Source organism: Triticum dicoccoides, chromosome 5A, assembly GCF_002162155.2.
Source record: "Triticum dicoccoides isolate Atlit2015 ecotype Zavitan chromosome 5A, WEW_v2.0, whole genome shotgun sequence".
Lineage (NCBI taxonomy): Eukaryota > Viridiplantae > Streptophyta > Magnoliopsida > Poales > Poaceae > Triticum > Triticum dicoccoides.
Genome location: NC_041388.1, coordinates 663,619,301 through 663,642,536, shown reverse-complemented (window position 1 = coordinate 663,642,536; position 23,236 = coordinate 663,619,301). Strand labels below are relative to the sequence as shown.

The following is a 23,236-nucleotide window of genomic DNA, read 5'->3' as shown; positions in this document are numbered from 1 at the left end:
CTCGCCAGGACGACCCGATACCTGCGATCAGATGCCGCTGCGTGCAGCCTGTCCGCTCTCAACTAATGCCTGGCTACACCTAAAAAAAACTAATGCCTGGCTACTACGTGTAGTTACAATGTTACATTGACACATTGGTGGTAAATCACACAGCACACGGCCTACTATGTTCTCTCACCCGTTATGTTGAGGACTTGTTGGTTGATGACATGACTAGATAATTATACATACTACTTATGAAATAACATACAGACCATTAAGTATGCCTTCATTCAAACAAAAGATACATTCGTACACATGGATCAATCTGGTTGGTGAACAATTAAGTAGGGACAAGTACAAATAGATGGACTAATTAGTTGGTTAGGGAGCCCAGTTGGACCCCCGCGTCGCCCTCCTCTGGCGGCACGGGGGGAACGCATCCGCCGCCGCCAGGAACCCCCCTGCACCCGCCACCGCTGCGCCGCCGCCGGAGGGCCGGCCGGCGAAGCCGTGCCGCGCCCCGGGATGGTGGCGGCAGGGCGGATCCGTCCCCCATGCGCTTCCCCCTCCCCGCCCCGCGGATCCACCAGCCGCCGCCGGGACGCGCCAAACCCCGCCCGCTTCCGCCGCGTTGCCGTCGGTGGGCTGACCGGCGAGGCCGCGCCACGCCCCAGGATGCTGCCGCCGGCCGGATTCGTCCCCCGCGTGACTCCCCCACCCCCGGCCCCGCGTCCTCCCCGCCCCCACCCTGGCTCTGGCGCGGGCGCCACTCCTCCTAGCGCTGTTGCACGTCCCTGCCTGACGCCCTCCCCAGCAGACCTTCCCTCCACCCTCCGCGGTGAGGCCATGCCCTGCTGGTGCGACTGGTCGTGGGTTGGGTGCGGGATCTGCGGCCAGTCGCGGGGGTGTTCGCAGTCTGCCTTCCTGCAGGCGGCCCCCTCCTATCCGGCGGCCCTCTCCTTCCCAAGCTGCGGTGATGGCTCATGCGCGGAGGCAACGAAGGTACATTGCTAGAGGCAGTCACGAAGTCCCTCAAGACGGGTACTTGCTCGCGCTGCTCCGGCCCCGGCGAACTTGGACCCGCGTCTCTCCGGTGTCCATGGCTGCCGGTGTCCTCTGCCGGGCGGCTCCGGGCTCGAGAACCCAGCAGCTGTGTCCCTTCCAGCTCGCCTGGCTCCTCGATGTCTCGACGGCTATGGCCACGACAGCTCGGATCTGCGTACCTCCAATCCTAGCTTGCCAGCGTTTCTGTTTGCCGCCGCCCCACCCCCTCGTGGTTTACTTCACTGTCTGTCCTACATTGTACACTTCAAAGCCTTCCCTTTTTGCCAGATCCAATGCTCGTGGATCCGGAGGAGGTGCCACCCTCCGACGGCAGGTGCAGCCCGCCAACCCCCCTTCCGACATGGCGGCTCCGATCAGCGTTGGCTTCCTCATCCTCGTTTCCAGATTCGGCGGCTATGGGATTGCTTAGCCTCAGGCCAAGGAGAAATCAGTGCTCGGTTTGCCGATGCTGGTAACGACGACGTCTGCAGATGTCGTTTCCTCCTTGGAGGCGTTGTCAAGGCCCTCGGCTGCGCCCCTCTTCGAGCTCAGGGGAAACCCTAGGCCCGGTTCCTCCGGACCGGATGGCGACGGTGTCTCGGCGTCGTATTCCTTCTTGAAGGCACCATCTTGTTTGCTCGCGGTGTCCTCGGTCTTGGCTCTGGCGATGTTGGTGACCTTGTTGGTTCGAGTTTGCCGCTCTTTGTTTGGATTTGGTAGGTTTAGCTGTGTTGTATCCTCTCTTCGGGCTGAGCATCCCTTGTCTTTCTGTTGGAAATATGCCCTAGAGGCAATAATAAATTGATTATTATTATATTTCCTTGTTCATGATAATTGTTTATTATCCATGCTAGAATTGTATTGATAGGAAACTCAGATACATGTGTGGATACATAGACAAACACCATGTCCCTAGTAAGCCTCTAGTTGACTAGCTCGTTGATCAATAGATGGTTACGGTTTCCTGACCATGGACATTGGATGTCGTTGATAACGGGATCACATCATTAGGAGAATGATGTGATGGACAAGACCCAATCCTAAGCATAGCACAAGATCGTGTAGTTCGTATGCTAAAGCTTTTCTAATGTCAAGTATCATTTCCTTAGACCATGAGATTGTGCAACTCCCGGATACCGTAGGAGTGCTTTGGGTGTGCCAAACGTCACAACGTAACTGGGTGGCTATAAAGGTACACTACGGGTATCTCCGGAAGTGTCTGTTGGGTTGGCACGAATCAAGACTGGGATTTGTCACTCCGTGTGACGGAGAGGTATCTCTGGGCCCACTCGGTAGGACATCATCATAATGTGCACAATGTGATCAAGGAGTTGATCACGGGATGATGTGTTACAGAACAAGTAAAGAGACTTGCCGGTGACGAGATTGAACAAGGTATCGGGATACCGACGATCGAATCTCGGGCAAGTATCGTACCGCTAGACAAAGGGAATTGTATACGGGATTGATTAAGTCCTTGACATCGTGGTTCATCCGATGAGATCATCGTGGAACATGTGGGAGCCAACATGGGTATCCAGATCCCGTTGTTGGTTATTGACCGGAGAACGTCTCGGTCATGTCTGCTTGTCTCCCGAACCCGTAGGGTCTACACACTTAAGGTTCGATGACGCTAGGGTTATAAAGGAAGTTTGTATGTGGTTACCGAATGTTGTTCGGAGTCCCGGATGAGATCTCGGACATCACGAGGAGTTCCGGAATGGTCCGGAGGTAAAGATTTATATATAGGAAATCCTGTTTCGGCTATCGGGACAAGTTTCGGGGTCATCGGTATTGTATCGGGACCACCGGAAGGGTCCCGGGGGCCCACTGGGTGGGGCCACCTGCCCCGGGGGGCCACATGGGCTATAGAGGGTGCGCCTTGGCCTACATGGGCCAAGGGCACCAGCCCCAAGGGGGCCATGCGCCTAGGGTTTCACAAAAGGGAAGAGTCCCAATAGTGGAAGGCACCTCCTAGGTGCCTTGGGGGGGAGGGAAACCTCCCTGGCCGCCGCCCCCCTAGGAGATTGGATCTCCTAGGGCCGGCGCCCCCCCCCCCTTGGCCCTCCTATATATAGTGGGGAAGGAGGGCCTCTCAAGAAACACCTTTGCCTTTGGTGCAGCCCTCCCCTTCTCCCAAGTACTTCTCCTCTCCCGTGGTGCTTGGCGAAGCCCTGCAGGATTGCCACGCTCCTCCACCACCACCACGCCGTTGTGCTGCTGCTGGATGGAGTCTTCCTCAACCTCTCCCTCTCTCCTTGCTGGATCAAGGCGTGGGAGACGTCACCGGGCTGTACGTGTGTTGAACGCGGAGGTGCCGTCCGTTCGGCACTTGGTCATCGGTGATTTGGATCACGACGAGTACGACTCCATCAACCCCGTTCACTTGAACGCTTCTGCTTAGCGATCTACAAGGGTATGTAGATGCACTCTCCTTCCCCTCGTTGCTGGTCTCTCCATAGATAGATCTTGGTGACACGTAGGAAAATTTTGAATTTCTGCTACGTTCCCCAACAGTGGCATCATGAGCCAGGTCTATGCGTAGTTTCTATGCACGAGTAGAACACAAAGTAGTTGTGGGCGTTGGTTCAATATGCTTGCCGTTACTAGTCCAATCTTGATTCGGTGGCATTGTGGGATGAAGCGGCCCGGACCGACCTTACACGTACTCTTACGTGAGACTGGTTCCACCGACTGACATGCACTAGTTGCATAAGGTGGCTAGCGGGTGTCTGTCTCTCCCACTTTAGTCGGATCGGATTTGATGAAAAGGGTCCTTATGAAGGGTAAATAGCAATTGGCATATCACGTTGTGGCTTTTGCGTAGGTAAGAAACGTTCTTGCTTGAAACCCATAGTAGCCACGTAAAACATGCAAACAACAATTAGAGGACGTCTAACTTGTTTTTGTAGGGTATGCTATGTGATGTGATATGGCCAAAGGATGTGATGAATGATATATGTGATGTATGAGATTGATCATGTTCTTGTAATAGGAATCACGACTTGCATGTCAATGAGTATGACAACCGGCAGGAGCCATAGGAGTTGTCTTTATTTATTGTATGACCTGCGTGTCATTGAACAACGCCATGTAATTACTTTACTTTATTGCTAACCGGTAGCCATAGTAGTAGAAGTAATAAGTTGGCGAGACAACTTCATGGAGACACAATGATGGAGATCATGATGATGGAGATCATGGTGTCATGCCGGTGACGATGATGATCATGAAGCCCCGAAGATGGAGATCAAAAGGAGCAATATGATATTGGGCATATCATGTCACTATTTGATTGCATGTGATGTTTATCATGTTTATGCATCTTGTTTTCTTAGAACGACGGTAGTAAATAAGATGATCTCTCATTAAAATTTCAAGAAAGTGTTCCCCCTAACTGTGCACCGTTGCGACAGTTCGTTGTTTCAAAGCACCACGTGATGATCGGGTGTGATAGATCCTTACGTTCACATACAACGGGTGTAAGACAGTTTTACACATGCAAAACACTTAGGGTTGACTTGACGAGCCTAGCATGTGCATAGACATGGCCTCGGAACACAGAAGACCGAAAGGTCGAGCATGAGTCGTATGGTAGATACGATCAGCATGAAGATGTTCACCGATGTTGACTAGTCCGTCTCACGTGATGATCGGACACGGCCTAGTTGACTCGGATCATGTAATCACTTAGATGACTAGAGGGATGTCTATCTGAGTGGGAGTTCATAAGATGAACTTAATTATCCTGAACATAGTCAAAAGGTCTTCGCAAATTATGTTGTAGCTCGCGCTTCAGTTCTACTGTTTAGATATGTTCCTAGAGAAAATTTAGTTGAAAGTTGATAGTAGCAATTATGCGAACTAGGTCCGTAAACTGAGGATTGTCCTCATTGCTTCTTAGAAGGCTTATGTCCTTAATGCACCGCTCAATGTGCTGAACCTCGAACGTTGTCTGTGGATGTTGCGAACATCTGACATACACGTTTTGATAACTACGTGATAGTTTAGTTAAACGGTTTAGAGTTGAGGCACCGAAGATGGTTTTTGAAACGTCGCGAAACATATGAGATGTTTCGAGGGCTGAAATTGGGATTTCAGGCTCGTGCCCACGTCAAGAGGTATAAGACCTCCGACGATTTTCTTAGCCTGCAAACTAAGGGAGAAAAGCTCAATTGTTGAGCTTGTGCTCAGATTGTCTGAGTACAACAATCATTTGAATCGAGTGGGAGTTGATCTTCCAGATGAGACAGTGATGTTTCTCCAAAGTCATTGCCACCAAGCTGCTAGAGCTTCGTGATGAACTATAATATATCAGGGACATGTATGATGATCCTTGAGATATTCGCGATGTTTGACACCAAAGTAGAAATCAAGAAGGAGCATCAATTGTTGATGGTTGGTGAAACCACTAGTTTCAAGAAGGGCAAGGGCAAGAAGGGATACTTCATGAAACGGCAATTCAGCTGCTGCTCTGGTGAAGAAACCCAAGGTTGAACCCAAACCCGAGACTAAGTGCTTCTATAATAAGGGGAACAGCCACTGGAGCAGAATTACCCTAGATACTTGGTAGGTTAGAAGGCTGGCAAGGTCGATAGAAGTATATTGGATATACATTGTGTTGATGTGTACTTTACTAGTACTCCTAGTAGCACCAGGGTATTAGATACCGGTTCGGTTGCTAAGTGTTAGTAACTCGAAATAAAAGCTACGGAATAAACGGAGACTAGCTAAAGGTGAGCTGACGATATGTGTTGGAAGTGTTTCCAATGTTGATATGATCAAGCATCGCACGCTCCCTCTACCATCGAGATTGGTGTTAAACCTAAATAATTATTATTTGGTGTTTGCGTTGAGCATAGACATGATTGGATTATGACTATAGCAATACGGTTATTCATTTAAGGAGAATAATTGTTACTCTGTTTATTTGAATAATACCTTCAATGGTCTTACGCCTAAAATGAATGGTTTATTGAATCTCGATCGTAGTGATACACATGTTCATGCCAAAAGATATAAGATAGTAATGATAGTACCACCTACTTGTGGCACTGCCACTTAAGTCATATCGGTATAAAACGCATGAAGAAGCTCCATGTTGATGGATCTTTGGGCTCACTCGTTTTTGAAAAGTTTGAGACATGTGAACCATGTCTATTGGTGTATATGCATGAAGAAACTCCATGCAAATGGACCGTTTGAACTCACTTGATCTTGAATCACTTGAGACATGCAAATCATACCACATGGGCAAGATGACTGAAATCCTCGGTTTCAGTAAAATGGAACCAGAAAGCAACTTGCTGGAAGTAATACATTTTGATGTATGCAGTCCAATGAGTGCTGAGGCGTGTAGTAGATATGTTCTTACTTCACAGATGATTTGAGTAGATGTTGAGTATATTTACTTGATGAATCATGAGTCTGAATTATTGAAAGGTTCAAGTAATTTCAGGGTGAAGTTGAAAGATCGCCGTGACAAGAGGATAAAATATCTATGATATGATCATAGAGATGAATATCTGAATTACGAGTTTGGCACAGAATTAAGACATTGTGGAAATTGTTTCACAACTGATACAGCCTGGAACACCATAGTGTGATGGTGTGTCCGAACATCATAACTGCACCCTATTGGATATGATGCATACCATGATGTCTCTTATCGAATTACCACGATAGTTTATGGGTTAGGCATTAGAGACAACCACATTCACTTTAAATAGGGCACCACTTAATTCCGATGATATGACACCGTATGAACTATGGTTTAGAGAAACCTAAGCTGTCATTTCTTAAAAGTTTGGGGCTGCGACGCTTATGTGGAAAAGTTTCAGGCTGATAAACTCGAACCCAAAGAGGATAAATGCATCTTCATAGGACACCCAAAACAGTTGGGTATACCTCCTGTCTCAGATCCGAAAGCAATAAGGGATTGTTTCTAGAATCGGGTCCTTTCTCGAGGAAAAGTTTCTCTCTAAAGAATTGAGTGGGAGGATGGTGGAGACTTGATGAGGTTATTGAACCGTCACTTCAACTAGTGTATAGCAGGGCACAAAGAGTTGTTCCTGTGGCACCTACACCAATTGAAGTGGAAGCTTATGATATTGATCATGAGACTTCGGATCAAGTCACTCCTAAGCCTCGTGGGATGACAAGGATGCGTACTACTTCAGAGTGGTACGTAATCCTGTCTTGGAAGTCATGTTGCTAGACAACAATGAACCTACGAGCTATGGAGAAGCGATGGTGGGCCCGGATTCCGATAAATGGCTCGAGGCCATAAAATCCAAGAGAGGATCCATGTATGAAAACAAAGTGTAGACTTTGGCAGAACTACTTGATGGTCGTGAGGCTGTTGAGTACAGATGGATTTAAAAGGAAGACGGACAATGATGGTAAATGTCACCATTAAGAAAGCTCGACTTGTCGTTAAGAAGTTTCCCGACAAGTTCAAGGAGTTAACTACGGTGAGACTTTCTCACTCGTAGAGATGCTAAGAGTCTGTTGGAATTATATTAGCAATTACTGCATCATTTATGAAATCTTGTAGATAGGATATCAAAACATTGTTTCCTCGACGATTTTTGAGGAAAGGTTGATGTGATACAACCGGAGGTTTTGTCAATCCTGAAATATGCTAATAAGTATGCAAAGCTCCAGCAATCCTTCTGAGGACTGGAGTAAGCATCTTGGAGTTGGAATGTATGCTTTGATGAGATGATCAAAGATTTTGGGTGTATACAAAGTTTATGAGAAACTTGTATTTCCAAATAAGTGAGTGGGAGCACTATAGAATTTCTGATGAGTATATGTTGTTGACATATTGTTGATCGGAAATGATATAGAATTTCTGGAAAGCATATAGGGTTATTTGGAAAGTGTTTTTCAATGGAAAGCCTGGATTAAGCTACTTGAACATTGAGCATCAAGATCTATAAGGATAGATCAAAACGCTTGATAGTACTTTCAAATGAGCACATACCTTGACATGATCTTGAAGGTGTTCAAGATGGATCAGTCAAAGAAGGAGTTCTTTCCTGAGTTGTAAGGTATGAAGTTAAGACTTAAAGCTCGACCACGGCAGAATAGAGAGAAAGGACGAAGGTCGTCCCCTATGCTTAAGACATAGGCTCTACAGTATGCTATGCTGTGTACCGCACCTGAAATGTGCCTTGCCATGAGTCAGTCAAGGGGTACAAGAGTGATCCAAGAATGGATCACAGAACAGCGGTCAAAGTTATCCTTAGTAACTAGTGGACTAAGGAATTTTCTCGATTATGGAGGTGGTAAAAGAGTTCGTCGTAAAGGGTTACGTCGATGCAAGCTTAACACCTATCCGGATAGCTCTGAGTAGAGATACCGGATACGTATAATGGAGCAACAATTTAGAATAGCTCCAAGTAGAACAGTTATTTGGAATAGCTCCAAATAGAACGTGGTAGCTACATCTAGGAGATGACATAGAGATTTGTAAAGCACACACGGATCTGAAAGGTTCAGACCCGTTGACTAAAACCTCTCTCACAAGCAACATGATCAAACCCAGAACTCATTGAGTGTTAATCACATAGTGATGTGAACTAGATTATTGACTCTAGTAAACTCTTTGGATGTTGGTCACATGGCGATGTGACCTGTGAGTGTTAATCACATGGCGATGTGAACTAGATTATTGACTCTAGTGCAAGTGGGAGACTATTGAAAATATGCCCTAGAGGCAATAATAAATTGATTATTATTATATTTCCTTGTTCATGATAATCGTTTATTATCCATGCTAGAATTGTATTGATAGGAAACTCAGATACATGTGTGGATACATAGACAAACACCATGTCCCTAGTAAGCCTCTAGTTGACTAGCTCGTTGATCAATAGATGGTTACGGTTTCCTGACCATGGACATTGGATGTCGTTGATAACGGGATCACATCATTAGGAGAATGATGTGATGGACAAGACCCAATCCTAAGCATAGCACAAGATCGTGTAGTTCGTATGCTAAAGCTTTTCTAATGTCAAGTATCATTTCCTTAGACCATGAGATTGTGCAACTCCCGGATACCGTAGGAGTGCTTTGGGTGTGCCAAACGTCACAACGTAACTGGGTGGCTATAAAGGTACACTACGGGTATCTCCGAAAGTGTCTGTTGGGTTGGCACGAATCGAGACTGGGATTTGTCACTCCGTGTGACGGAGAGGTATCTCTGGGCCCACTCGGTAGGACATCATCATAATGTGCACAATGTGATCAAGGAGTTGATCACGGGATGATGTGTTACGGAATGAGTAGAGAGACTTGCCGGTGACGAGATTGAACAAGGTATCGGGATACCGACGATCGAATCTCGGGCAAGTATCGTACCGCTAGACAAAGGGAATTGTATACGGAATTGATTAAGTCCTTGACATCGTGGTTCATCCGATGAGATCATCGTGGAACATGTGGGAGCCAACATGGGTATCCAGATCCCGCTGTTGGTTATTGACCGGAGAACGTCTCGGTCATGTCTGCTTGTCTCCCGAACCCGTAGGGTCTACACACTTAAGGTTCGATGACGCTAGGGTTATAAAGGAAGTTTGTATGTGGTTACCGAATGTTGTTCAGAGTCCCGGATGAGATCCCGGACGTCACGAGGAGTTCCGGAATGGTCCGGAGGTAAAGATTTATATATAGGAAATCCTGTTTCGGCTATCGGGACAAGTTTCGGGGTCATCGGTATTGTACCGGGACCATCGGAAGGGTCCCGGGGGCCCACCGGGTGGGGCCACCTGCCCCGGGGGGCCACATGGGCTATAGGGGGTGCGCCTTGGCCTACATGGGCCAAGGGCACCAGCCCCAAGGGGCCCATGCGCCTAGGGTTTCACAAAAGGGAAGAGTCCCAATAGTGGAAGGCACCTCCTAGGTGCCTTGGGGGGAGGGAAACCTCCCTGGCCGCCGCCCCCCTAGGAGATTAGATCTCCTAGGGCCGGCGCCCCCCCCCCTTGGCCCTCCTATATATAGTTGGGAAGGAGGGCCTCTCAAGAAACACCTTTGCCTTTGGTGCAGCCCTCCCCTTCTCCCAAGTACTTCTCCTCTCCCGTGGTGCTTGGCGAAGCCCTGCAGGATTGCCACGCTCCTCCACCACCACCACGCCGTTGTGCTGCTGCTGGATGAAGTCTTCCTCAACCTCTCCCTCTCTCCTTGCTGGATCAAGGCGTGGGAGACGTCACCGGGCTGTACGTGTGTTGAACGCGGAGGTGCCGTCCGTTCGGCACTTGGTCATCGGTGATTTGGATCACGACGAGTACGACTCCATCAACCCCGTTCACTTGAAAGATTTCGCTTAGCAATCTACAAGGGTATGTAGATGCACTCTCCTTCCCCTCATTTCTGGTCTCTCCATAGATAGATCTTGGTGACACGTAGGAAAATTTTGAATTTCTGCTACGTTCCCCAACACTTTCTGCTCCAGACACCATGTTCACGCCTGTCTGTGTTCGTGTCATGTGTTGTACCCTTATCTGTACTTATTCTGCTCATTCTATCAATGCAATGATACGCAAGCATTGCGTATTCGCGAAAAAAAATTTAGTTGGTTAGAGCAAAAACAAGGCATCTACTACAGCCCTTTGCCCCCCTGGGTTGCCCCTACACTGCTCCCCGAGCATAATAACGCAGAGTGCGCAAGGGTAGGCCCCCAGGAGGAGCAACAAACACGCAGCGAGGAATGCCAAGTCCAAGTCGTTGGTGTTGTTCAACATGAAGATAGAGATGCTGACAACCATGGCACTTAGGCAGCCCAAAAGGCAGATCATCACCCACCCGCTGCACTCCTCCGGCTCCGCCACCGCTAGCAGCTCCTGCTCCTTGTCGGCCATCGTACTCGCGTCTTCGTCGTCCGGCCTCTCAGTTGACCGACCAGTCTATATATTTTCTTGGGTTGGTCTGGTTTGGGTTTTGTTTGGAGTACGTAACAAGTAACAAGATCGATGACATCTCTATATATAGGTGGATTACTAATACGTACTAGTAGAATGCCCGTGCGTTGCCACGGGCTTCTTAAAAACGTTATGATGCCATTCATGGAGCTAAAATATTTGAGAACAATGTTGTCTCAACTAATAGCTAGTAGCTAGTACTGCACACATGGAAATAAACATGAGCGAAGTAAACATGTTATACCCTCTAGTAGGCTAGGTAGAAGCCGCGGTCTCCTCAGCGGCCTTCTTGTCAGCAGCGGCCTTCTCGGCAGTGAGTCGGTCGGCTTCGAGGATGGTGGACATGGAGATGACGAAGTTGACATGGACGAACGGCGGCCAGCAGTCGCGTAGGAGATGCTCCCCAAAAACTTAATTGCCCCTATCCGCACAGGATCTCAAGGGATGGGGTTCCGGAGGCCTCCTCTCCCGTACAATCATGCACCCGGTGGACAGGATGAGATCACCAGCGGCAGCAACACGGAGTGGAAGGACAGTGGGCATGTGTGTGGAGGCAGAGCAAACGTGAGTTGTTCTTCGTGGCGGCTAGGGTTGGCCGACACGTCCAATATATACGCGTGGTCGGGTGAAGAGACATGGGCTGGAAAGCGCGCGAGTACATAGGTCTAAGCTCAGCTAAGCTCATACACGACACACGACACAAGACGTGGCATGGTGTGAAACCATTTCTCTTCTCAAGCTCCAATAGCATGTGGGAGAAGAACCCTTATAAAGAGATTCAACTCTTTCTCTAAATCTGGTGTGGTACTAAACCTGACCACTCCCCTTGTCATGGTATCTTACATGGGCCCTTGGTGATTTTTTTGAAATTGTTAGATGGGCTTAAAGCCCACCCATATTTCAACATGTGTTTTGTTCTGCCTAAGAGCATCTATAACCCGATACCCCCATACCCGCCCAAAACGCCGAGACGGGTTGCCTGGGCAGTGACCGGACGCAAAAACGCAACCCAACCGGCTTCCCCATAGCCGGCCCAAACGCCCTGACTAACCGACACTCCCCATATCCGACCCAAATCTGGGGCGGATATGAGGAGGCCCGGACGCACCCGGGCACGCCCAGCACATCGGACTAATGGATAGGGCCCACGCTGGGAAGCGAAGAGACCGATGTTCTGACGGACGCCTCCTCTGCTCCTCATCATGTGGCGCTGCTCCGGCCTGCTGCCCAAGGGAGGAAGCCAACTATTTCAGCCGGACGGCGACAGCAGAACCCTATCCCACCCATTTCTTCCCCTTTCTCCTCTCCATCATCGACACTTCCTCTTCCATCTACCTCTAGCGATGCCGAGGCGATGGATCACCACCAATGCCATGCTAACGTCGGAGCACCGGGTGCAACTTCTGGAGAAGATCCAGGCGAGACAGGTTGCTTGTTTTGCTGCCGACCATCCTCCGAATTTGCCGGTGCCGTCGGAGTATGAGGAGCGGGTGGAGGAGGATCTGGAGCCCATGGAGGAGGAGGCGGCAGAGTCGGAGAAGTGGGCTTTGCCATGGCATACGTAGAGTATGAGGCCGCCCAAGCGATGGCAAGAGAGGAGCAGACCGCCATCCTCGCGTCCATTCATGACGAGGCCTACCAGCAATTCATCTAGCAGGATCAAGCGGCGACTTCGCCGAACTGGTTGTGGAGGCAAAGGCAGAGGTGGTTATGCTTTACCTATGTACGTAGTAGCACGTAGGTTTTTATTTGCATGTGTATGATGAATTTTAGGTATGAAGAGTTTCATGGTTGTGTGGAGGACGGTTTTGGTGCAGTGTCTAGTCATTGCCCACGGACGCGCCCGGGCATTGGGGGCGGCTCTTGGGTATTGTGGCTGCGTCCGCGGGCATTTGGGGGCCGACTTTTGGGTATTGGGGGCGCATTCGCGGGCATTTAGGGGCCGCCTTGTGGGTATTGTGGTTGTAGATGCTCGAAGGCCTTGGGAAGCTTTTGCAAATTGCAAGGAACCAAGGATACTGGGCATTCCTAATAGCATTTCGCAGATTGTCGGTCACATGTTTCTCTTCCTACTCTCCCTTCCATCAACTACCCCTCAACAAATACAAACCCGACGACATTTGACAAATGGAAACACCCAACTTGCAATGCAGTGACGTTCAGCTTCATTTCTAGCTCACTGTTAGGAAGCACATGATGATGATCAACCATATGAGGGCATTAAGGGATAAGGACATGATCAACAATCCTGAATCTAGTGTGTTGTAAGATCTACCCTTGAGTTCCTAATATTCAGATCTTCCAAGTGGGAAAAATCCTAGCCAAACAATGTAGGCATGAAAGCAACAACAATTAGCATTTCATATATAATCATGGGAGGAAACATTTAAGAAAAAAAGAATAAAACAAAATATGACACATCAGAGCTTTCATGCTTAAATAATCAGAATTATATGAAATTTCATTCCAAACATATGTTAATTCAACGTAGCACTTATGTATTACTCACCCAATCTGCCAACCCATTAATAACATTTCACAGGTAAACATAAAATATATGACATCCATCACAACGGCGAGATCATCTCATGAAGTTTATGTAGCAAGACAACTCACTAAACGAACAACTCAATCAATTATGAGCACTTAATGTCAAGATCATCAAGCTTCGGGCCTAGCATTTCACGGATAATCATTTCAGCTTTTTTGTTCTTCTCTGCTCTTCCTGTATGCATGATCATCAAGCTTTGGATGCATGATCAGTGTGATAGCTTAGCTGAAAAACAGAAGAATATATCATCTGAGATGTTCATTACTACCATGAAGGCATTCCTTCAGGCTCATGTTATCCATCAGATTAAACATCAGGAACCCCGAACACATAAAGATAATAAAAATTCATCAGGAGAAACAAAATCAGGGAAGTTAGACAAGAGTGGTGGGTGAACCTGTCGCGTCCTCCTCAAGAATCATTGGAGCCTGGCGATGTACCTATGGCTGAGGCAGCCGGGCAGCTGCAACTCCCGGTAGAAGGCACTCTCCTGGTCCTCGTGGTCCTGTCGCCACCACCCGCAATGGTGCACTATCGCGATGAGGCCATCGGCTTAGCAGTCACAGTGCCGTGGAGCAGGCACCTGCTTGTAAAGCTCGTAATGTGGCATCATGGGCAGCGTCGCGCCCGAGTGCGGTCGCTGGTAAATTCTGAACTCCTGCGCCGAAGTGCCCTTTAGAAACACTCATCAACTAATGTTTTCGATACAACATGCACATCTTCGCAAATCCTAAAAGCAAACGTGCAAGCAACAAGGTCCCATAGTAGATATACAGTAAATACAGAAAAAGGATAACTTGCTTTTTCTGAATTACCACAAACCTCAAGAAATTCGATAGTATCTCAGAATTTTCTTAGAGGCGACAAATGAGACCTGTAAATCATCAATATGTGACATGTGGTGCTTCAACTATACTAACACGAGATGCAGCACATGGGATTAATACCTTGATGTAAGACTTGAGTTTGATTAGTTTGCTACTCCCTCCGGTCCTTTTTACTCTGCATATTAGAATTCTCTGAAATCAAACTTCACAAAATTTGACCGTATTTATATGAAAAAATATCAACATCTGCCATGCTAAAGTTATATAATATGAAACTTTAAGTCATGACACATCTAGTGGTATTGATTTCAGATTATGAATGTTGGTACTTTTTTCTACAAAGTTAGTCAAACTTTACGAGGCATGACTTCAGTCAAATCTTATATGCGAACTAAAAAGGACCGGAGGGAGTACTAAATTTTATTTTCCCCTTTGGTATATAAGGCCACTCACTGAAAAAAATTTGCTACGAGGACCGGCTAAAATAATCTCTTAGACAAAATATATGTAAACATGCATACATGAGAATTTTCATTGTAAAATAAGTAAAGGCCAGGAGTATATCAAACTGCTTACTTTCCGTAAAGACGAGATGGTCAACATAAAAGAGTGCACTATCCAAAGCCTAAGCCCCACATCATTGGTAGAAACTGCAAGCCAAATCAGACAACGGCAAAATGAAGTGCCCTGATATCTGCTTCATCATCAGCTAAGTACTGAGAGAAGCTCATCCTGAACTTCCAAAAGCACATATGACGTAAAAGAAAAGCTGTTAAAAACATACTATCTTTTTACATGCTCTTTTTCATATTTTACTTGTGACTTCTAATAAATAGATATAGAATTACCCCGCAAAAAAAGATATAGAATTATTCTGAACACATTAATAGAGGTTCCTGAAATTCTATGGAGGATCTAAACAATCAAAGAACAAACGGCAACTATGGGGAAGCCCAAATATACATATTCTCCTTTTGTTTCCCATCTGTTGTTTTACAATATAAAAGCACAATTAGCAAAACAGATATTAGAGCAGTTTTATGTCCTTGGATTAGAAATAACCATGGTGATTGAGATCAAGATTCTAGACTAAAAAGGTTAGTCCAAACACAACAGCGTTGACATGTTTGATTTTTTTTAACTCACCTGCATAACAAGAAGATTAAGCAGCACCATTGTCATGTTTCTCCAGCTCCCCGCGTTATTCAACACTAATGTAGGTCCGAGCAGCTTCATTGCCCCCAGTAGATAATGCCTCTGGCTTTGTTCCCCTCTGTAATGGCCTCTTCTCCACCATCTTTATAGTGGTACACAGAAATAATTGATCCTCACTAAAGCTAATAGAAAATGTACCTGCAAGATACGCAAACTGCCGCCAATGCATTCAGGAACACATAAAATCAGGGACACCTGAATTAGTACTAAAATTATGTTAATGTCAAATTATTCGGTCTTGTTCCCATAAAAAATCCCAATGTAACTATGTTTCAGTTCTTCATCATTCCTTCCACTTTCCTGAAAGAAGGAAAAGGAATAGGGCAGAATTTACAAAGGCGGATATCTTACTGGAGAAATAACAATGAATATTTTAGGTTTTTCAAATAAATTCACAAATGTTGAAGTGGTATACCAGGCCAAAATAATTTAAAAATGTCAATTGATCTAACACAAATTCATGTGTAGATGAATCTGTAATGTCCGTGTGAACAAATGTGAACAAATGACACTGGAGAAACAATAGTATGTACACCAGATATTTAAACCCGATTATAAGCGCACATCATGAACATCATGATTGAAATTAAAGAAAAAACCTGAAACTGTTTGATGCAAATCAAAATCTTGTCAATAGCATCTTGACACCAGTCTATGACCCGTGACAATTAGGCCATTGCAGCTCCTAGTAGTATATATCTTCTTAGCAGGCTCACCAACCCTCTCAGTCAGAATTGCTTCAATATTCATATGAACATCCTTCATATCCATTATCCCTCTTTAGGGCACCTTCACAGCCTATGTCGCGGTGGAGTTTAAGCAATTGAAGCCACACACCATGGGATAGATGTTAAAAGAAAAAGCGCATTGAAGCAAACATACCGAATGTCACGACGGCTTCTTGTCCACATGGCGCGCCTCCACTCCTTCTACTTTCCTCGCTGCCATTGAGAGGAAGGGCCTCCATGTTCTGCCTCCTCTCCACCCTCGCCGATGCCATGTCGTCATGTTTTCGTGGTCACGCTGTGTGATTAGATGGGAACAGAGAAAGTAGACCCAATGGTGAACATACATAGATGCAACGGAGGGGCGCCTCGTCGTCTGAGGCCGTAGATGGCACAGAGTAGGGGTCCGGGCGTGGTCGGTGCAGATCATGGTGGTCGAGATGGCCAATTGCGAGGTTGGTGGCCTAGGTGGCCGATGTGCTCGACAACGAGATCCAGCAGGCGACGTGCGGTGGAGTGAGAGGATGGAGGCGGTGGCGTGCGGTGGAGAGAGAGAGATGGAGGCGGCGGCAGCACAGATGCGGCCGTCGCATGGTGGAAGGCCTTGGACAGCGGCAGGGATGTTGGTGGCCAGCGCAGGGCAAGCAGGAGGCCGGCAAACGGTGGAGGGAGGCGACCGGCTATGCGGGAAGGGAGGAGGTCGATGTCTGGGGGGAGGGAGGCAACCGACGTACTATGGCCAGGGCAGTTGCTCATGGAGGAGGGAGAGATTCCGGGAGGAGGGATTTTTTTCCTTAAATTCTGTTATTTGTTTCCTTCCAATTCGTTATTTTATTTCCTACTAAAGCAAATTGCATTGATGGGAGGAATCGATTGATTTAGGTAAATTAGGAAAGTTAGACCTGTGATCTTTTATACGTTAGGAACGTGTTGGTTTATAAGGAAATTGTGTAGAGAAAAGTAAACCCATAGAAAAAGGGTGGAAGGGGAGACCAAAAAACCCAGACGAAAAAAAAACCAGACGAAAAAAAACCAGACGAAAATGATGGAACTATTCAACCAACTCGTCCATTAGGAGTAGAGATACGTCTTCGTCTCATCTCGGTTGTACTGAATCCAATCCATGCAAGATTCAAGTTGCCGGACAATCGCACGACAGCATTCCGGTTTTGGGATCCTTTCGGATTTTTTGTTTTTTTTTCTTCTACGGGTTTTCCCTTTCATATTTTAAATTTAATTTTTTTGGGAAATTTCTAAAAATACATTCAGTTTTTTGGTTTTTAGCAATTTAAAAAAATATATCATAATTTCAATTTTTTGATTTTATTAAATGTTCGGAATTTCAAAAGGTATTTCTACCTTTTATTTTTCTTATTCTTATTCTTAAAAAGTATTTTTGTTTAAAAAGTGTTCATGTTCATTAAAATATGTTAGCAAATTTTTTAAAAAATTGCACATCTTTTCAAAAATCTTCTCATAATCAAGAAAACACATTTTTTAAATTAATACATTTTATGTGCTTCAAAACGCCAAAATAGGAAATATATATCAAAAAACAACTAAACAAACATGTAATACATTTTATGTGCTTCAAAACGCCAAAATAGGAAATATATATCAAAAAACAACTAAACAAACATGAAAAACAATCTCTTGTACACTAGTTCCAGTCGCTAGCGTCAAATAGGTTGGCCTAGTCGTGGTTAGCCACGTGGATGCTATATCTTGCTTACCGCGATATATAACTTGCCTTCCCTCGGTGCTCCACTACGCCCAACACTCTAGCACTAGAGCAGTTTTAGTAAGGTTCTATAAACCGGTTCAGACTGGTTTTAGAACCTTCGGCGTGTTTTTCTCGTCTTTTTATGCACATAGATCGGTCAATACTACGCAAACCATCCATCGACCGGCAATAGCTGAATAATCCGTGTATCTGTCTCTGCTCTGAAATTTTCTTTTCCTTACAATTTCTTCTTATCCCTTGATTGAACTGAATCCAATCAAAACCAACCAGTTCAAACTAGTCTACGCCAGATGGATCAAAGATATAGCCTCCATCCTATATCTCCGATCCATCTGGCGTCTCCTCCTAAACCTTTCTTTTTTCCTTTTGAGGTCTCCTCTTGAACCTAACAAATGTACGGGTCATGCGCCACCGCCGAGTCTCAGTCCCCACGTTTGACGCTCGCGCAGGGGATGCATCTCTAAGATATCTTGGTTGATTTAGGGTTTGTCACCGAGACTTAGCTAAGTCTTGGTTGAATGATGCCATCATATCGGACGTTGCAACCGGTGGTTCCAGCAATGTCTTGTCCTAGCATACACCAATGTCGCCGCGGCATGCCGCGTCGTTGTCGGCTCAAGAGTCAGTCCGCCATTGGCTTGGTGTTTTTTATCACGCCTCGGCCAGTATCGCAGCAGGTATTCACATCGTCTCCTGATCCTACTCAACTAGTCGCCATCGTTTATACCGGCCTATGCGCGTTGGGGGGCAAACATGGAAAAAAAACTAAGGCATGACTACTATGTGTAGTTACAATGCCATAATGGCATGCTGATGGTAAATCACACAGCACCCGGACTACAATGTCCGGTTACTATGTTCTCTCACCCGTTATGTTGAGGACTTATTGGTTGATGACATGACTAGCTATACGTATGAGGTAACATACAGACCATCAAGTATGCCTTCAAACAAGAGATACATACGTGCACATGCATGGATTAATCTGATGCACAATTAAAATAGGGACAAGTACAGATTGATGGATTAACTAGTTGGTTAGAGCAAAAACAAAGCATCTACTACAGCCCTTTGCCCCCCTGGGTTACCCCTATACTGCTCCCCGAGCAGAATCACGCAAAGGGCGCAAGGGCAGAGCCCCAGGAAGAGCAACACATACGCGGCGAGGAGCGCCAAGTCCAAGCCGTTCGAGTAGTTGACCAACGTGAAGAGGGAGAGTCCGATGACCGTGATGCCTGCGCAGCCCAAAAGGCAGATTATCACCCACCTGCTGCACTCCTCGGGCTCCGCCGTCGCCGCCAGCAGCTCCTCCTGCTCCTTGTCGTCCATCCTACTCGCGGTTTCGCCGTCCGGCCTCTCAGTTGATCGACCAGTCTACTAAATTTTTTTGGGTTGGTTTGGTTTGGGTTTGTTTGGAGTACGAGCATAACTGGTTTGCTACCAACATTTGGCATTGCTAATATTTGGCAAGCCAACTTTTGGCAAAATCAAAAGTTGCCAACATTTGGCAACTTTTTATGAGATTGGCAACAAGAATAGGCAAGCAACCAATTTTTAGCCAATATTTGGCAGTTGCTAAAATTTGGCATGCCAACTTTTGGCATCAAACCAATTATGCTCTACGTAACAAGTAAAGAAGATCGCTGGCATCTCTATATATATAGGGTTTCTTTTGTGCGGGATACTGTATATATAGTAGCTGAATAATACGTATACGTCTTCGTCTCATCTCGGTTGTACTACTAAATCCAATCCATGCAAGATTCAAACTAGGTGTGTTAAAAAAAAAGATTCAAACTAGGTCATGTATGACAACTTCCAGCCTATCTCCCCCGATGGCAATTCCTAATTGAGCGTCAAGTTGACCAACAATCGCACAGCCAGCTAGCCACAGCGTTCCCGTTTTGGAACCTTCTAGATGCCTGCCTGGTTTTTACCAGTTTTTGGAATCTTCTGGTCCGATTATTTTGTTTTTCCTTCTACGACTTTTTCCCCTTTTAGAAAATGTTCAAAAAATATTTGGATTTTCTAATGTTCATTTTTTTTTAAAAAATCCGAAATTTCAAAAAAGTATAAAATGTTCTAATTTTTGATAATTGTTAGTATTTTAAATACCCAAATGGTAAGTGCCACACGTGTGGCACGAAGCATTCCGGCCCTAACATATTTTACAATTAAAGTTGCCATCCGAAAAAAAATAAAAATAAAACTTGCCATCTAAAAAGGAAGTTGCCATGCTTGATAACTAAAGTTGTTATTCTCGCGTCACTAAACTTGACATAAAAAATGTTCGTAGTTGCCATATGTTCGTGGCACACGTGTATTATTTATCAGGGTCATTTAAAAATGAAAATGTTAACGCCCACACGTGTAGACGTTAGCCAACTCGTCCACATGCCTCCATCACCGTTTAGTAACTTCTGCATGAATCTTGACACGAATTAGCTGATTTTGTATGCTACGTAGGACAACTCACGTGTGTGGTGTGAGAGAGGTCGCCCACACATCCGTTTTACCACATGAAGGGGCCAGTGTGTGGGCGTTTAGCAGTTCGCCCACACACCAGTTTTTCAGTCACGCACAAGGACTGGTGTGTGGGCGTTTGCCATCTCACCACACACCCGCCTCCTCTTCCACACCCAAGCTGCCAGTTGCCATGCGTTTTGCAGTGTACATGGCAACTGCCTTAGTATGATTGCAAGTAGATGGCAACTTTTTTTTTACCCGAACATGTCAGTTGCCATATGTTTTGCATGGTACATGCCAACTGCGCTAGCGTGCACGTAAGTAGATAGCAACTCTTTCTTTTTAAATGGCAACTGCCCTAGCGTGCTTGTGAGCACATGGCAACTCTCTCTTTTACCCGAACATATTTTTTGCCATGCCTTTTTTTGTAGCGCTACATGGCAACTGCCTAGTGTTAGTAGGTGACAACTCCTAAAGTTTTTGAAATCATGGCAACTGCAGTAGACCAGACCACACATGACAACAGCTGTAGTTGTCCAAAAAATGGCAATCTGGAACTTTGACCTGAGATGGCAACTGCAGTTGAGCAAACATGGCAATTGCACTTAAACGAACATGGACGAGGGTCCGGCCCATGGCAACTGCGGGGCGCGCGGTAAAGTGTCACGTGGGGCGTGCGAGACCATGAGGTACGAAGCCTGACGTACCGGGCGTGTGGGCCTATCTATTTCGCCCACATGCACGTGTGTAAGAGGGATCAGGAGGGAAAAAAGAGGCGTGTGGGCGCTAATTGTTTTGCTCACACACAGACGTATGGGCTAGTTCTCTTAGGCACCACACAGAATGTGTGGGTAGATTTCTTAACGCCCACACGTGTGGCAGTTATTGGCGTCCTTTAAAAAATGTTCATATTCTTTAAAAAAATACTTGCCTTTAAAAGGGGTTCACAATCTTCAAAACGTGTTTGCAAAAGATATAAAAAAATATTCACATCTTTTCAAGAAACGTTCTCAGAATTTCAAAATAATCACTTTTATGTAAATCATTTTGTGTCTTTCAAAAGACCAAAATAGAGAACTGACGCTCGTGGCAGGGATTGGAATTAGCATCCAAGAGAGATTGTGGTCTGCGGATCAATCTGTGGTTGAGTTGGTTAGGTGGACAATGGTATCCCCCAGCTCACCAGGATTCAAATCCTGGTGCTCGCACTATTCCTGGATTTATTTCAGAATTTTCGGCGATGCGCTTTTAGTGGGAGGAGATGTTCCTGTCGACGACGAGGCGCCTACGGTGACTTCGTAAATCTCAAGATGATATGCCGGCTCAGTCTCTCGGTGGTGCTCATAGGGGTAGAATGTACGTGTGTGCGTTCATAGGGGTAAGTGTATGCGCGTGTATATGAGCGCTTGTGTCTGTACTGATGCTCAAAAAAAAAAGAGAGATTGCGGTCTTTTATGTGGGCGCCGAGACCTCCTCGTTAGCGCGCTCGGCGCCCGATCCCGTTGCTGGCGCCTACACGCACGAACAAATTGGGCTGGCCCATTAAAAAAGCACAACATGACTCCTCGATTCGCATCACTCGCTCGGCAAAGAAAAAGATCGCTGTCAATCGCGTACAGGTACATTTGCTCTTGATCAAACTCCCCTCAAAAAAGTTTTTTTTTTGCGAAATCCCTCAAAAAAGTATATCAAATTTGAAGAAAAATTAAAAAAAAGAAAAAAGTTCACTGATTTTGAAAGAAAAGATCATCGATTTCGAAAAAAAATCTTGGGTTTTTAAAAAACAGGAAAGCTGGATGGGCCAGCGCCGTTATAGAACTAGGTGGGTACAGGGGGAGCGTGCGCCCTGTCTCAAATGGCTTGTATTCGGCGCTTAAGGCGCCGAATAGGATTTGGCATGTCTTGCTTATTGCGAGATAACTACCTTGCCTCTAGCGGTCCTCTAAACGAGACGGCCCAACGTTATAGCCCTGTAGCAGTTTTGGTAAGGTTATTATATGAACCGTTTAGAACCTTCTGTGTGGTTTTTTTCTTCCTATTTCTATGTGTTTTTATCGATTTTTCATGATTTTCTTTATTTTTATTTTTATTTTTTTTAGATACTTGTCAATTTTTTTCAATACATGCTGTGCATTTTTTTATACATGCGCACCATTTTTTGGTACATGTTCCACATTTTTTTAATTACATGTCAACCTATGAAAATGGTGCGAGATGATTTCATGTTGTTTGATGTGCCTAGAGCTAATCGCAGTATTTGTGATAGGCAATGTTGGTGGCCGTCGAATGTGGGCTGGGTAAAGATCGATGTTGATGGCGTCATCAATAATGCTGCTCGGTCAGCTGGTGGAGGTGGTGTAGCTCGGTCCCACTTGTCCTTCTTGAGTGCATGGAGCAAACCCTTCTTTGGAGTTACTAGCCATCATCGCAGAAGCTATGGCCCTCTGAGAGGGTGTCATTTCGGCACAACTCAGTGGTTTCTCTCATGTGGTGATGGAAGTGGACTGAGGTTGCTAACCTTTGGTTTTCGTGACATAGTTCTCGTTCTATTGTGGCGCCTATCTTAATTAGTTGAAATTGAGAAAATGTTCTAACGCATCCTAATATATGTGACAGAGAGATAGGCATCTTCGATTATATTGTACAATTTTTTTTGTTCTTTTGAAAAGAATATATTATGCTCGAAAACATGGATGGTCAACTTAAGCATTCTTATGTGCTTAAAGTAACCCGATAATGGAAAGAGAGGGAGAGGG

General features: G+C 45.8%; 1 protein-coding gene across 1 annotated transcript; it reads left to right on the top strand.

The window, feature by feature from the left end:
- Positions 1 to 282: 282 nt before the first annotated feature.
- LOC119303902 lies at positions 283 to 1,842 on the top strand. Its single transcript, XM_037581051.1, has 2 exons — positions 283 to 984; positions 1,315 to 1,842. The coding sequence occupies exons 1-2, from the start codon at positions 508 to 510 to the stop codon at positions 1,588 to 1,590; spliced, it is 753 nt and encodes a 250-aa protein (XP_037436948.1). The 5' UTR covers positions 283 to 507; the 3' UTR covers positions 1,591 to 1,842.
- Positions 1,843 to 23,236: the final 21,394 nt, after the last annotated feature.